The sequence below is a fragment of the Aulonocara stuartgranti genome, assembly GCF_965226115.1.
Source record: "Aulonocara stuartgranti genome assembly, chromosome: 9".
NCBI classification, from domain to species: Eukaryota; Metazoa; Chordata; class Actinopteri; order Cichliformes; family Cichlidae; genus Aulonocara; species Aulonocara stuartgranti.
The window spans coordinates 27196489-27211080 of record NC_138960.1 but is presented as its reverse complement, the minus strand read 5'-3'; the positions used below and the strand labels follow the sequence as shown (position 1 = coordinate 27211080).

Here is a 14592-nt window from a genome sequence, read left to right as displayed (position 1 = left end):
GGTGTTACCCCATATTCCCATAGGCCTCTTTCTGCAGGATGGTGCGCCCTGTTACAAAACAAAAACGGTTCGGGAATAGTTTTAGAAACACAACAACACATTCGAGGTGTTGACTTGACCTAAAAATTGTGCAGATGCCAATCAAACCTCTGTGGGATGTGCTAGACAAAGACATCTGATCCATGGAAGTGGATCAGACCTGGTGCCAGATTCCACAACACACCTTCAGAGGTCTAGCGGAGTCCATGCCTCAATGGGTCAGAGCCGTTTTAGCAGCAAAATGGGGACCAATACAGTGTTAGGCAGGTGGTCATAATGTTATCCCTGAACAAAGTATATGATTATATATGACTATAGTGAAGTCTTTTCAGACTGTATCTCATCACTACTTGACTGTTAATTAAACATTGTATTTTTTTTTCTCAAGGGGGAGAAGAATTGGCTGGAGTTAGTGGAGCTGGCAGACCAAGCCATAGATGGCCTTCCATTTCACCAGCACTTGCCTATCATCAAAGAATGTGTTCACATTTGCTCTTATCTGTAAGACATCAGATCTGAAGTCAGTCATAGTAATGACTTTTTTTTTTTGCTAACGAAGTTAGTTAAAATCCATTTGATTATGTTCTTATAGGTGGAAGTTTGAACAGCCCAGTCCCCTCCTCCAAACGGAGAGCCAGAAACTCCTCCTCAAGCTGCTGGCCCATCCTTTACTGCCCGTCAAGACAGAAACATATGAATGCACTTTAAACCTGGTCAAGGTTAGAGCAAGCCATCTTATATAGACAGTCATTGTTTGGATGAGTGCGGAGGGTCATGGTTAAAATATATGAGTGTGATATAGCCTTAATGTGAGCCTGTTTAGTGGGGCACCCATATGTAAATAAGTGGGATGAAGATGGATGAGTCACAGCTCTTTGACAGGCCACTATAAAAAACCCACTTGACATTTGAAATCAGTCTTTCTTTTCATTTTGCCAATTACTGACTAGAGTGAGTTTCTACATTTAAAGTGAATTGAAACTCTTATATGCGAGCACAAGTGAGAATAGTGAGAATTTATGATGTGCTCTGGTGTGATTACATATACCCCTAGGACTGCCTTGGCATCCAGAATGCGACACGTCAGGAACCAGGGGCATGTGCTGGAGTTAGCTTCCTTCTCCACCACAGGGTGCTCTATGAAATAAGCACCTTTGGACTCCAAGATTCGGCACAAAAGGTAAATGTACTACTTATACCTTTCAAGTTTTAGACCTTTAAGAGAGCTCATTCTGATAATGGAGTACAGTCACTCACAGGTAATCATGAGATTAAAAGCAGAGGGGTTTGTGGAGGGGGTTTGGACATTACATGCTAAACCTGTGTAATTATTCAGACATTTCAAAGTTGTCACATGGAGTACTTGTTAGTAGATGTTTTATCAGCAATGCCTTTGTGAACTCAGCACTTTACCTGTGATCTATAGGTGAATGCTCTTGCCAAGGATATCCTGCTATTCCTGCTCAAGGGACGATTGATGATGACAGCATCAGCCTGGGACAGATTCAATGAGGCACTTTACCCGGTCATGCCCATATTACAGGTGTTGTAATCTCTTCAGAGGCTCAGTAGTATTTGCACTGCAGAGCTCATAAAGCGCACATCTCATTGGAGCTTATTAAACAATATTTATGGAAGGGAAGAATGGGTGTATGTTGCCTACAATGAGAACAGCTATGATCAAAAGTGCAATATTAGCACTCTTGGACCACAAAGACACAAAGTGCATTGAGCTGCCAGTGAGAAAAATTTGGTTATTTTCTCATTTACATATTCTGTTATATTGTTTCCTTTTTGAGTGGAGGGGGAAGAGAAACAAAAACTTTTTATTAATTGTTCAGTTCCAGGGAACAGAAAGCCAGGAAATTCTTCATGAATAAACATGAGGCTTTGACTAGGCTGTCAAGTGTGATTTAATTCAAGAAGGCCATTCAGAGATGGGCCCACCATGTCAACAAGAGACAAAACGAAACCACCCGTAATCAAAGTGATGCATATTTTATTTACTTTTGCACCGCTTTGCTGGAATTCCCCATTGTTTGCTTTATTGTCTGCCAAGGCAGTCTTGAGAATTGTGTGTGTTTGTGTGTCTGTGTGCGGCAGGGTTACGCCAGCACCGAGGAGTCACTGGGAAACTGCGTCCTGCTGATAAGTGACATGTCGGACATGGCAAGAGACAGTGTGTTCCCAAGTACAGCCAAACTAAAGGCGGCACTGCGACTCCTTTTCACTAAGCAGCCCGCGTGAGTCTCTTCTCTGGGTCTTTACTCTGTTGCTCTTTCTTGTTGTTTCTCTCTGTGCTCGTTTGAGCATTTTGTGCCTGCCCGGAATTGTGTGCATATCAGAAATGTGTGTGTTTGTGCCTGTGATGAGTATACTTGGATGTCTGGCATGTTTCTTTTCTTTTTTCCGTTTTCCTTTCGTGGAGTTGTTTGATGATTTTGACGTCGGTTCTCGGGATTATTTGTTAGCCAGACAAACACTCAAGAGCCTGAAAATGTACTCTCCAACTTGTGGTGGGTATATTAGGCCTCTGTGTTGCTGTCAGGTGCTTGTCATGTCAACCAAATGCTCTTCGAGGCCTGTGTAAAACACTTTCTCATCCGGTCCCAATCTATGAATATTGATAGAAATGGAAATCAACACCAGAGAAGCCCTGGTAAATTCTGGCAGCAAGTAATAGAGCTGCCGCCTTCACTGCCAGCTATTTCTTGAGTTGTTGTTTGAAAAATCAAACTGTAAATGTTTTTTTGTTTTGTTTTTTTTGCTTCGCCGCATGAATTAGGTTGTTTTGCAGCAATTATAAGTCCTTAACCACACCTGCTTATATTCTTTCATTATTCATTATTAACAGTGTGAGAATAGCAGCAGTGCAGCAATTCCTGCCCCACCTCACTGGAAGCGACGATTCAAATACAGCCCGGCCAAAACTGGATCAACAAATGATTGCCTCGCTCCCCAACCTCTTCTGCCTTAAAAACCCTTTAGACATCACACTTGATACCAGCAAGAAGTCTGTTTTAAAGGTATAATCCTGCATACATAGCACAAAACTGATGTGTGCACTAATAAAAGTAAGTGCTTACCTATGTGTTTATTTTATGTCTTAGGTGGAATCTGTTGAGAAGCTGTTTAGTATCCTCTACTCAGACATGGTTGATATCACCTTGAAAAGGTCAGCTGCAGAACAGCTTTCTGTGGTGCTACAAGGTGAGATATCTGTAAAAGCTATATTTATAGTAGTATTATAAACTCATCTTTTGTCTGATTTTAATATTTTTCCAAGTTAAATATTTGTTCTGGCAGGTTAAAGCTTGTAAAAGCAACTTATCAGCCTTCCTTTGCAAGTTGCTTAATATTAGATTAGACTACATATGTAAAAGTATATTTTAAGATCCTTCTGTCATTGTCTTTTTCCTCAAAATTACATATTTAGAAGCTTCTTTTTTTCAATTATAGTAATCCCTTCATGTCTTAAGTAGCTTAAGATTTGTGCTCTTGCATTGAATCTGCATCATGGGTATGTCTTAATCGCAGACCTTTTTAAAACTCAACGCCATAACTTAAACTATGATCTAACGTGCACTACTATAGGAATGTGAGTTGTGTCAACATGTAGTTACGATGACTTTGATTGGCCCGTTCATTACTGCCATTTAATCCTAAGTTACTACTCAAGCTACTTCTTATGCCATCTTTTTTTAATCATCTGGAGGAAAACTCCACTGCTGACTAGTGTTTTGGCAGCTAAATTGCAGAGCAACAGAAGAACGCCAAGTGACATCAATCACTCGTGTAGGCTATGCTCCACCCTCTACATATACTTTGCACATATGTATAACTCACACATTTAATGCACCGATTTGTCTTATTTGACATGTGAATTGTGCTAATATTGCTGCTTCACCATTTGGATGCCTGCTCCAATCTACATCTGTGAGCCCCAACAAGTTTTCTGGCTATACAGTTCAATGCAAAATTTAATTTTTTATTTATGTAGCTCTGAATCACAACGGTCACCTCATGGTGCATTATATTATAAGGTGAAGAGAATTCAATGATATCGAGAAAACCCAAACAATTAGATGACCCAAGAGCAAGCACTTGGTGACAGTGGGAAGGAAAAACTCCCTTTTAAGAGTAAGAAACCTCAGTTAGAACCAGACTCAGGGAGGATCGGCCATCTGCGACCGGATGAGGGTGAGGGAAGAGACACACTGTGGAAGAGAGCCAAAGATTAATAACTAATAGATTGTTATTCGTTTCCTTCTGTATATTATTATGCAGAAGGAAATGTACTGTCTACATTCAGCTCTTTCAAGCGAGAGAGGGGGAAAAAGCATGGGCTATATTCAGCAATCCACATTATCTCAAAAAACTGTCAGCTGACCATTTGCACAGAATAAAATGTTATTCTTTGCAAGTTTTACTTACAGTAACTTGGTAAATTGTCATCAGCTCCTCTGCTCCGTGTGTGTCTGTTACACAAACACATGTATTGGAGTTTGGAAGACACATGCATGGTGCCACTGAGAGCAGATGAGAGCAGCGAAACAGCATCAGAAACTGTCACACTGAGCTGGAATGAAACGAATGCTCATAGAAAAGATGAATCCTCAGCTTATCAAACAGCAAATAATGTTTTGCAAAAGTTAGACAGATTTAGTTCCTTATTGTCAGCTCTCAAAAGTTGGAACTTCCCTGCAAAATGACAGAACTTGTTCCTTAGGTTTGTAATGAATAAAACCCTGGTGGTTTTCAGATACACTGCTATTCCACTGTGAGAATGCTTCGCTTCAGAAAAAAATGCTTTTTATTTTTATTGAAATGATTTTTTTATTGGGAAACACTGACTTTGGTGGCACATCCAGGCCAGTTTTAGAATGTGATAATACAAGGATTTAGAGATGTTAATTTACATCTGGATAATTGATGATTTGAATGTCTTATTACTCCCAGAAAAAGCTTTGCAAAAACTGCATTCACTAAAATGTAAATCAATTATAAAAGTCTGTGATACGCAAAATGCTGTGTTAAAACTACAATTTGTAGTAAGGGCACCAGTGTTTGTTGTTTCCCAATACTTTACTGTGTGTGTGTGTTTTGACATATATTGAACGGTTTTCTTTCTTTCCCTTTAGACACAGCAATGCACCCAGTACTAAAGAACCTTGGAATAACAGATAAAGTCCTTTCTGTAATTATGGAGTGTGTAAATGGCAACAAGGTAAATAGAAGAAACAGACTGTAGATGCTTACTGAAACAGTTACTATTGAAACTCAATAACCCAAATATATAAAGTCACATGTTGTCTCGTTTATGTATATGTCCATGTTTATGTGTTCACGTGAGTTCATGTGTGGATGCAGGAAAACCACTGAGCCGTGAATGATAGAAGGATGAAATGGCGTGTATAAATATTGTCAGACAGGCCCTGGTCAGCAGTGATTTCTGGCCTGTAGTTGATGCAGTCTGCTGACCATTCCCAGGCTTTTAATCAGAAACTGCCGAGGGTAATCGTCCAACATGTCTCGCTACATGGATGTGGAGTAACAGGGCTACAGAGAATGACTTGTATTTGTTCCCAACCTCCCTTGCCTGCAACCTTCACAGTCACAGAATTTAGGTATAGCTTATGCGAGCTGACACTAAAGAAATCCTGTGCATTTGTGAGAGGCAGAACAAGGCGAGGCCGACTGGCAGCGTGTGGCTTTGTTTGTGTTTTCCTTGCAATTAAACACCGAGTGAGTATGTTGCTGTTTTCCCCAGAGGTTTGATTGTCTACTGGAGCCTTGTGTATGTATCCTGAGAAAGCTGGTGTACGCTGATCCATCTCTGAGGCACAGCCTGGCACAGCGGCAGCTCCTGCTCCTCACACTGCTCAGGGGTACATTCACAAGACAACTCATTAAATAACAGCTACACACATTGTGTCGAGTAGCTCGGGGCCATATTCTCAAGTCATCCACTGATGCATAGCTTTTAACCATGCTGTCACACTGTAGTAAGTAGCATATTAGTATGATGCAACTTGTTGCCACAGAGCTCGGCTCGGCAGCAGTGCACTTTTAACAGCTTAGTCTTAATAGTAGTTGGTAATATATACAGCAGCTCTAATATTTGTTGCATAAATTTGAGCTAAAATGTAACTTGGTTTATAAATTAAAAGACATTTAATTCAAGTGATTTTATGTATATTTGCGTAATGGTTTTAGTCAGGTCTAGACAGAAAATAGAGCTTTATTGAAATTTATTCATGCAAAAGATATGCAGTGTTTTAAACATAACCACATTTTAAATTCAGTGGAGTCTTACATTTAATAAGAAAAGTGTTTGCAAGTTTATTTTTGCAAATAAATTCTTGCAATATAAACTACTACTTCACTATTACTTCTGTAATCTTCTTATGGACTCAAGTGATAAAGTTCTGGATGTCATTGTTATGTAAATTGCCTATTTTGGTCTTCATTATAGCATCGTTCATATTGAAGGAGAACAAAAGCGATGGAAGTGAGATTGCTGTTCTGATGAGTTTACTGCTATTTGATGAGATCGCCAGCACTGACTTATGGTGAGCATAATTTTCCTCTCTTTAAATTTCCATTTGTGCATGCGTTAATGTTCATCCTTTTAATACTGCAGTGCTCTTTTTCTGTCATCAGGTCTGACACGTCCACCACAGAAGTGAGCGTCACACCATTCTCCCTGCCATTGGCAGTAACACGCAGGTAAGACCTTCATAAACTTCTGGAGGTCAGCAGCAGTGTTAAATATTGCCTTGTGCTTCGTTGCCACTTTTTTTACTTCCCTGTCATTAAAACACTTGACAGACAATATTCACAGTTTTGTTTTTAATCTTTCTTCAAGGTACAACGTTCCATTTCAGGCAGCAACTCATCATGCTGTTAGTCCGTACCGCTGCGTACTGGTGCCTTCGTCTGACCTCCAAACTCTTAACCCTGCCCGCCAAGCCCTACAGGTGGCCTGGAACACTGCGTGGCATTCTGGGATAGATAACCTCCTTCAGGAGCTTTGTGGCATTGCTAGAGATGTCAGCGAGTAAGCTCCTTCATATTTCCAACTGTATATGTGCAAATGTTAGGTGTGGCCATTGTACTAATGCGTTTCATGTGTGTTCTTTTTTTGTGTTTAAAAATTAGGATTAAATTAGAGATTGGACACCATGGTAGATGAATGTTTCTGTGTCAAGCAAAGTAGTCTAGTAGACTGCCAAAGAAACTTACCTGAGCAATAATTCTGTGACAGGATTTTTTTTTCTTTTTTGAGAAAAGGCTTTAAGTTATAGATATCACTCTTTTAAAACATTCCCTGTTGTAGAGCATTGCGGTGAAGTTTTAGATTCAGCCTTGCCATCTTGTGTTTCATCTGTCTTCATTTACTTCTAATGTGACCTAATTCAAACAAATGAGAGTGTCTCTCCCAAATTCAGCCAGCTTGATTACAGCACAGATGTTTGAAGCACACCATGGATGGATTAGTCCATCTTAAACTGAATTTCACACAATGCTGTGACTGGGGAAAACAGCACTTGTTTAAGATTGATTAGTCAATAAAATAGACGGGTGTCTTCTTTGTACTTAGTGTTTATGTGAAGTATAGCTATGTATCAAAGCGATCAGCTTCAGATATTGTTGTTGTTTTGTTACCACACTCGAAAAAAACATGGCTACCTCTGCTTTAATCAGTTGTAAGAAATTCTCAAAACTTCTGATGAATCATAAATGTCTCATCCCACTAGACTGGTGATCAAATATGACTGTTAATGCAGTCATTAGTGATTCTGAGGCTGCTGCTTAAGCAATAAACTTGCCAGCTCATCAGTAGTCATGCGCTTTAATTTGGAATATATACATTTTTAAACCATTAACATTGTATTCCCCTTAGATTCCATCCCGACTTAAAGCTGTCAGAAACACAAGTTTTGTGGCTGAAGGCAGTGCACCTTCCCACTGCGCTGCAGGATTGTATCCAGGCCATCGTCACCGCATCAGGGCACAGTTCTGTGGCCTCTGCTCTCTCCAGGCTCAGCATCTACCTGTTGATTGACAGGCTGGCATTCCCACACATTCCCACCTACAGATGCAGGGAGACCCTTCACTCCCTCAGCTGGCAGGCTGCAGTGACCAGGTACACTAGATAATTATAATCAAGGATTTATGAACTTTTCTCACACTGTTACCAAAACCAGTAAATGTAATCCTGTGTGTAAAATGTAAATAAAGATAGAATTCAAGGATTAAAATTCGGTATAGGCAATATGTCAAATATGGAAAATGAGATGTGAAATGTTTATACTTTTAAAAATGCACTTTATGTTGTAGCACAGGCAAAAACTGAGCACAGACCTGAACAATATATTCAGGTCTGCGAGCAGCGTACGCTTCCATTCAGACAATGTCTTTTTCAACTTGCTTATTTCAGCAAAACAATGCCAAGTGACATTTGTGAATGCATTATAACAGCATGACTCTGTAGTAAGAGTGCTAATTTGACTTGCCTGCAGCTCAGACTTGTCATCCATTCAACACATTTGGCACATTATGAAACCGAAAATATGACAAAGAAAGCCCTGAAATGTTGGTCTGCTCAAATCCTAAGAATGCAAAAATGGAAAAACATTGTGCTCTCAGAACTACAGCAACTGGTGTCCTCAATTCCTAAACACCTACAGAGTGTTGTTGAAAGAAATGGTGATGCAACACAGATATAAGCTTAGCCGAATGAGTGGGTGACATCCAATTCAAAATAAACATGTATTTTTTCAACATTGTATAAATGTTTTTTGAACTATTCTCCCTTAATTTAGGATCTGAATAAGCTGGAAGCATTGTGTTTATTTATATTTACACAGGTTCTCAGTTTTTTTGGAAATGGGTATTTAGCAAAACTGAGTGAGACATAGACACTCATCTGCCACTTTATTAGGTACACGTGTTCATCTGCTTATGAACGCAAATATCTAATCAGCCAATCACATGATGGTAATCCAGTGCATTTAGTCACAGAGATATGGCTGAAGTGTTCAGGTTGCTGGTGGTGTAATAGTGTAAAGCATATCTTTTTTTCTTGGCACACTATGGATCACTTAGTACCAGCTGAGCATAATTTAAACACCACAGCCTACCTGAGGGTCATTGCTGGTGAGGCCAACAAATCTGCAGTAGCTGTGTAATGGTAGCATGTCAGTATGGACCGAAATCTCTGAGGAATGGTTCCAGCACCTTGATAAATTTGTGCCACGAAGAAGGAGAATTAAAGTAGGTCTGAAGACAAAAGGAGGACGCAACAAGGTACTAAAAAGTGATGAATGAAATGTAATACTTCAGTAACAATGAAGACATTTTGGAATAAGTCTCCATAAACACAAACTCACATATGTCAGTTATTTCTCTGATCTGATCAGTGTTATTCAATCAATGTTATTATCCTTCTCAACCATGGTTTTTCTTCTAATGTTGTCTCTTTCTCCTCCTCTTCCTCCCTGCAGGTTTCTCCAGGTGCGCCCAGCCTGTGTTGAGGATGAAAGGTTGCTGGTGGGCATCATTGCATTTTTGAATGCCTACTTCACGCAGATTCACACTGAATTTGCGGCCGACTCAGAGGACGAGGACCTGCGCTGGATACTGGAGCTACTTCTCAACCAGGTACACATCATGACATGTGTGAAAGAAAAACCTCACTTTAAAAAAAAAATCATTATAGTTTCATTTCATTTAACAGGAGCTATGCTGTTTAGCATGGTTCAAACACAGACAGCTACAGAGTTTGTAGTGATTACTGTTTACTTAGCCTGGCAGGGCGAAGGACACTGTCTCAGCTGAACTCTGGACACGCACACACGTACACATACAGACATATGCACATGCTGATGTACACTCCCCCCCTCCCTCCTCCTCCAAACGCCTTCGACACTTATTCCCTTCCGATGCTGACGGTGGATCAAGGAAACCAGCGCATAGGCTGCAGGCCCGGATGTACTGTCTACATTGGCTGTCTCTCATCCTTTACCCATCCCTGAGCTTGTTGTGTGTTTCTCTGGTGTATTAAGAGTGGAGCTCAGTCTGGGGGGAGTTTTTTTTTTTCTCCTTATCTTTCCTCATGTGGTGCATTTGCCATTGTTATACCTCTCTGACCTGTCTTCCCCATGTGATGTTTTTGTGTAATGTATGTATGGTCGGAGGGTAAGATGGCACCGCCATTGCGTGCAGTATGTCGGCAGCCTTAACATGAAATTTCCCCTTGTGGGACTAATAAAGGTATCTTATCTTATCTTACTAATGTCCAGCCATTTTACTTTAGTTAGTTCCTAGTTTTTTGGCACAGCGTGTACACATTATTTTAGTTATGGATTCATTGAGCACTCTAGTTTCCCATTAAACTAGTGGCCATCTTATCCATACATACCTTACTCATCTTATTTATGTGTCACACCATAGCTCACCTTGTTAGTACCATTAAAATATGTGTGTATGTGTTTCCATTAGCTGGTAATCTGGTTAGAAGCAGAAAGCTATAAATAGGCAATCAAAGCATGGATAAATCACTCACACACAAACACACACACCGTCGCACAACCATATTACTTTTTCATAACTGAAAATGGTTTCGTAGCTTTCTACCTCAGGCCTGTGGCAGAGATTATTTCCTTATTTCCTTAAAACAAAGTCACATTCATAGTTTTTTTTTTTTTTTTTTTTTATACCTTAACAGAAAAATCATCTCACTTTTTCAGTGCTGCTTTTAGGATTTAATCAGTTTCACCTTGGCTTTCTCATTAATGTGTGTGTAAACAATAATTCCTCCCCTGGCAGCTAACGAAGACTCACACTGAATGCCTGGCAGGGGTGAGCAGTGCTGCTCTGACTTTTTCTGTAATTACTGAGCTGTTTCAGGAACATCTGTCACTTCATAGACTTGGATTAACTACCCACTCTGTGTGCACTGCTCAGTATGAAATTCTGCTGTTTGGCATTGCAGAGGCAGGTTTTTTAGGGAGAGAAGGAGGTGGTTGCTTGCATACACTTCTCGCCCTTCTCTCCATAATACTCCATAAGTCAGTTTTTCTTTTCTCCCTTCAGTTTAAAACCTCTATAACTAAAGTAAATACACTCAACACTACTAGCTAGGAATGCACAAATTATGGGGGTGAATTTAAAATAATTACGTACAATTCAACAGTATCCGTATCTTCCAGGATGCTGTGTCTCTGCTGAATTTGCTGCTTGGTGTGGAGAACCAGACCTCAACTAAGAGCACAGGGGAGCATCAAGAAGTGAAGAACCATGTGAGCCAAAGACTGCAGAGAGAGCTCACCCACTTCTTTAAAACCTTACTCCGCTGCCTATCACACACCACTGACAGGTAGGTTTTCACAGACACACTTGTGGCTTCCTTTGGTGAAGTCACATATGACAGCCAGTGGTTCTTTTTTTTTTTTTAGATTAAATAATTTGAACTTTTAAGTAAAACACAACTTTGTAATTACATTGGACAGGTTAGATGTTTTTTTTCCTTTTTACATTATAACGTGATGCGTATCATTGAGATTTATCTGCTTCTAACATATCAAATACTTTTTCTCCACTACAGCTGAGGCATTTTTTGCCTTACCAAAACATTCAGCCATATTTTACACAAAATACCTTTTTGTAGTGCTAGGTATAAATAATTCAGTCTTTATCGCTCTTTTTCTGCCTTTTTTGCCTTTTTCTGTCTGATTTGCTCGCTTCTGTCTTTCTCGTTCTCTCCTTTCCTGTCTGTCCAGGCTATGTTTGGCATTAGCCGGCCCCTTCAAGAGCCGGCTGGCCGTCCGTTTGCTTCAGAGCCTGCGGGTGTCTGATGCACCGCGTTTTTATGGCCTTCCCAGCCTGGAGAGGACACTGCAGGGCATGATCAGCGTGACTGCCCAGCCTGGCTGGAGCTCCCACTGCCCTGACCTGGAGCCCAGCTCCCTTTGCTCCAAGTATCTCAGTGGGTTATTAGAGGTATGTGTTTGTCCATCAGTTTGTATTTGCATGTGGCATGAGTGTCAAGTTCTTTGTCTGCACAGTGTGTGCGCATATGCTCGTGCGCTGCATTGGCAAGTGCCGAAGCTTTCCCCCTCTCATCAGATACGAGAATGCCTACAGAAATGAAGAAAAAGGCAAACAGAGTACTTTCTGTGGAATTAATTAAAATTAAGCAAAAATGTGGTTACGGGACATGAATAACAAAAGGTAAAAAACATTCATTGATTAGACACGCCACACTGTGAAGATGCTGATGAGATTAATCAACCTTGCCTATTCCATCTGTTCAGCTGTTTTACGGTCCATAAAACAATAGCGTAACTCAGTGTAGACCAGCTTGCACAGCAGTCCAGAGCACAGAGGTGTCCACATTTAGTTTTGCTTTGAAATGAAGACCCCCAAGGAACAGACAGCTCTGTTTACACGGGAACAGCCTTTTGTTTGTTATTTGGGGGGCAGCTTTTATTGACATAAATTAACATTTAATGGAGACTGAAGGTTAATTTGCTTTTGCAGTTAGGATTTGTAATGGCAGCTTCGGTCTCTCAGATTCCGATATCGTCCTCTTTCATCGTCGGCTTTTTAACCTTTTCGCCCGCCTCTCACCTGCTATAGATCACCTCGTTGACTCCTCCCCCACCTCCTCCTGGCAAAGTAGAGGCCCAAATCTCAGCAAGCCTTGGGCTCCTCTCTCTCTTCATCTGCTCATATGTGCAACCACACATCCTGATGGCACACCAAAGCAAAAATAATTAGTCTCAGCTGTATTTAATTTTCATTTGGATCCATTGGGCTGCATGACAAGCATACAGTTTGCATTAACACAGAAGCAACTACCGGTACTCTGTTTGCTCAACTGACTGTGCCTTTGGTGTTCACACTGAAAGTAGGTGTAGCATTGGATAACAACTACATACCAAATATGAACGACCTCTGCACTGTATCTATGTCTTTTTAGATAGATAGATAGTGTCATAATCTTAATTGGCACATAAGGATATAATATTTCCAATATATTCTGTTATCTACCCAGGTGATATCCTCATTTTACGTTGAGTGGGGTGGCAACTCCTTGTCGTTCATGGGGAAAGGTGTTACCAAGAATGCAGTCATCTGCTTGCTTCACTTGTCTCATGAGATGATGTCTGAAAACAAGGACAAGGCAAGTGTCAACATACTGCAGTATACAGCAGAAAACATGCTCTAGAATTGAGATCCTACTGTGTTTATAGTTAGTGAACACTTTTCTGCAAATTATTAAAAGACGTTGGAGTAAAACCGAAGTGTTTTTTTTTTTCCTGCACTAGGACATGATTCCACAGTGGTCTTTGGGGAATGAAGCAGCTGCCGAGGAAGCCAGTTCCTCTCAGCTGGGTTTAGCATGGTTGATCCCGTTATGGGTGGACCGAGATCAAGAGGTAATGAGCGCCACTTTTATATGCAAACATAACACGAAAACTATGTTTACTGTGTTCGGTTGATTATTTGTTTGTTGGAAATAAATCCTAATATTGTTGGAAGGCGTGTTTATGTCGCTTTAAATGGTACGGAAAATGCATTTGTGGTTTGAGCAGCAGCGTTATGCCCAATAAAAACTTTCCAAACAGCTTATTCTGTTACTGACTCTTAATTGGTGTTGTTTATTGGACAACTATGTAATTTATTGCCAAGTAGCACTGTTACAACAACGAAATAATCAACCAAACACAAATGTCCTTACTTTTTGGGCTATGTTTATTTAGTGTTTATACTTCAATATATGAATTTGCTGTAAGAGAGTAAAGGAGTTGAGTTTACATTTGATTTTTCACCTTCATTTTTTGTAAACCCTGTCTGTTTTTAAAATAAAGCTTTAGATGTTTGGCTTCTGGGGCGGGGGAAGAACCCTGTAACAGTTGCACAAGAGCTCACAGGCATAAAGGAAGTACATGACAGCTAGTCGTACCAAATGCACTGCTCAAAAATGACTTCCCACACAAGTCAGTCTAAGAGGCTCCCTTGACAAAGAAGACTATGTTTTCAGTTTAAATGTCAGTATGATATTATAGTAAAAATAAAAACCACCATGACCAAATTCACATTTATTGCATTAGATGTGTACCATAACATTAACATGTCATGTTTTTGTTTTGTTTTTTCTTTAACAAAGCTTCATCTCAGTGTTCTCTCTTCCTCGTTTCAAACGTGGGTTTATTCTTTCATGTCAGGTGAGATTTGCCAGTTTGAGTTTGGGTGCAGCTCTATCCTCGATGCCCAGCGGGTGCCAGGCTCTGTGTGCCAGCTGTCAGAACATAAGTGGAGGCCTGTGGGGCACATTGCTCAACATCCTCTTGGATCAACAGGAGAGCAGCATGGTCCGCAGAGAGGTACAGTGTTTGAACTGCAACTGTGTTGACTGTTAAAGCCAGAAATATTCTGGGTTATTGATTATTATCACTAATGGTTTAACCTGAGGACTCTTGGGTGAATATATAGAACATGCAGAGATGATTAGTGATAGGTAAACTATGAGTTGCAGAGTAT

At 40.3% G+C, this 14592-nt stretch overlaps 2 protein-coding genes across 6 annotated transcripts in view; one reads left to right on the top strand and one right to left on the bottom strand.

Annotated features, from left to right (window-relative positions):
• The window catches only part of neto1l (neuropilin (NRP) and tolloid (TLL)-like 1, like), a 450458-nt gene that overhangs the window by 384069 nt on the left and 51797 nt on the right, over nucleotides 1-14592 (bottom strand). The window lies entirely within an intron of this gene.
• The window catches only part of rttn (rotatin), a 35808-nt gene that overhangs the window by 7231 nt on the left and 13985 nt on the right, over nucleotides 1-14592 (top strand). For all 5 annotated transcript variants that reach the window (XM_082545566.1, XM_082545568.1, XM_082545567.1 and 2 more), the window contains exons 13-31: nucleotides 428-540; nucleotides 632-758; nucleotides 1094-1219; nucleotides 1466-1582; nucleotides 2143-2282; nucleotides 2894-3065; nucleotides 3150-3249; nucleotides 5181-5266; nucleotides 5810-5927; nucleotides 6515-6611; nucleotides 6703-6768; nucleotides 6908-7099; nucleotides 7946-8188; nucleotides 9549-9705; nucleotides 11256-11422; nucleotides 11826-12045; nucleotides 13103-13231; nucleotides 13377-13487; nucleotides 14277-14435. In XM_082545566.1, the coding sequence (XP_082401692.1) occupies nucleotides 428-540; nucleotides 632-758; nucleotides 1094-1219; nucleotides 1466-1582; nucleotides 2143-2282; nucleotides 2894-3065; nucleotides 3150-3249; nucleotides 5181-5266; nucleotides 5810-5927; nucleotides 6515-6611; nucleotides 6703-6768; nucleotides 6908-7099; nucleotides 7946-8188; nucleotides 9549-9705; nucleotides 11256-11422; nucleotides 11826-12045; nucleotides 13103-13231; nucleotides 13377-13487; nucleotides 14277-14435 (2640 nt within the window). The remainder of the gene's footprint in view (nucleotides 1-427; nucleotides 541-631; nucleotides 759-1093; nucleotides 1220-1465; nucleotides 1583-2142; nucleotides 2283-2893; nucleotides 3066-3149; nucleotides 3250-5180; nucleotides 5267-5809; nucleotides 5928-6514; nucleotides 6612-6702; nucleotides 6769-6907; nucleotides 7100-7945; nucleotides 8189-9548; nucleotides 9706-11255; nucleotides 11423-11825; nucleotides 12046-13102; nucleotides 13232-13376; nucleotides 13488-14276; nucleotides 14436-14592) is intronic.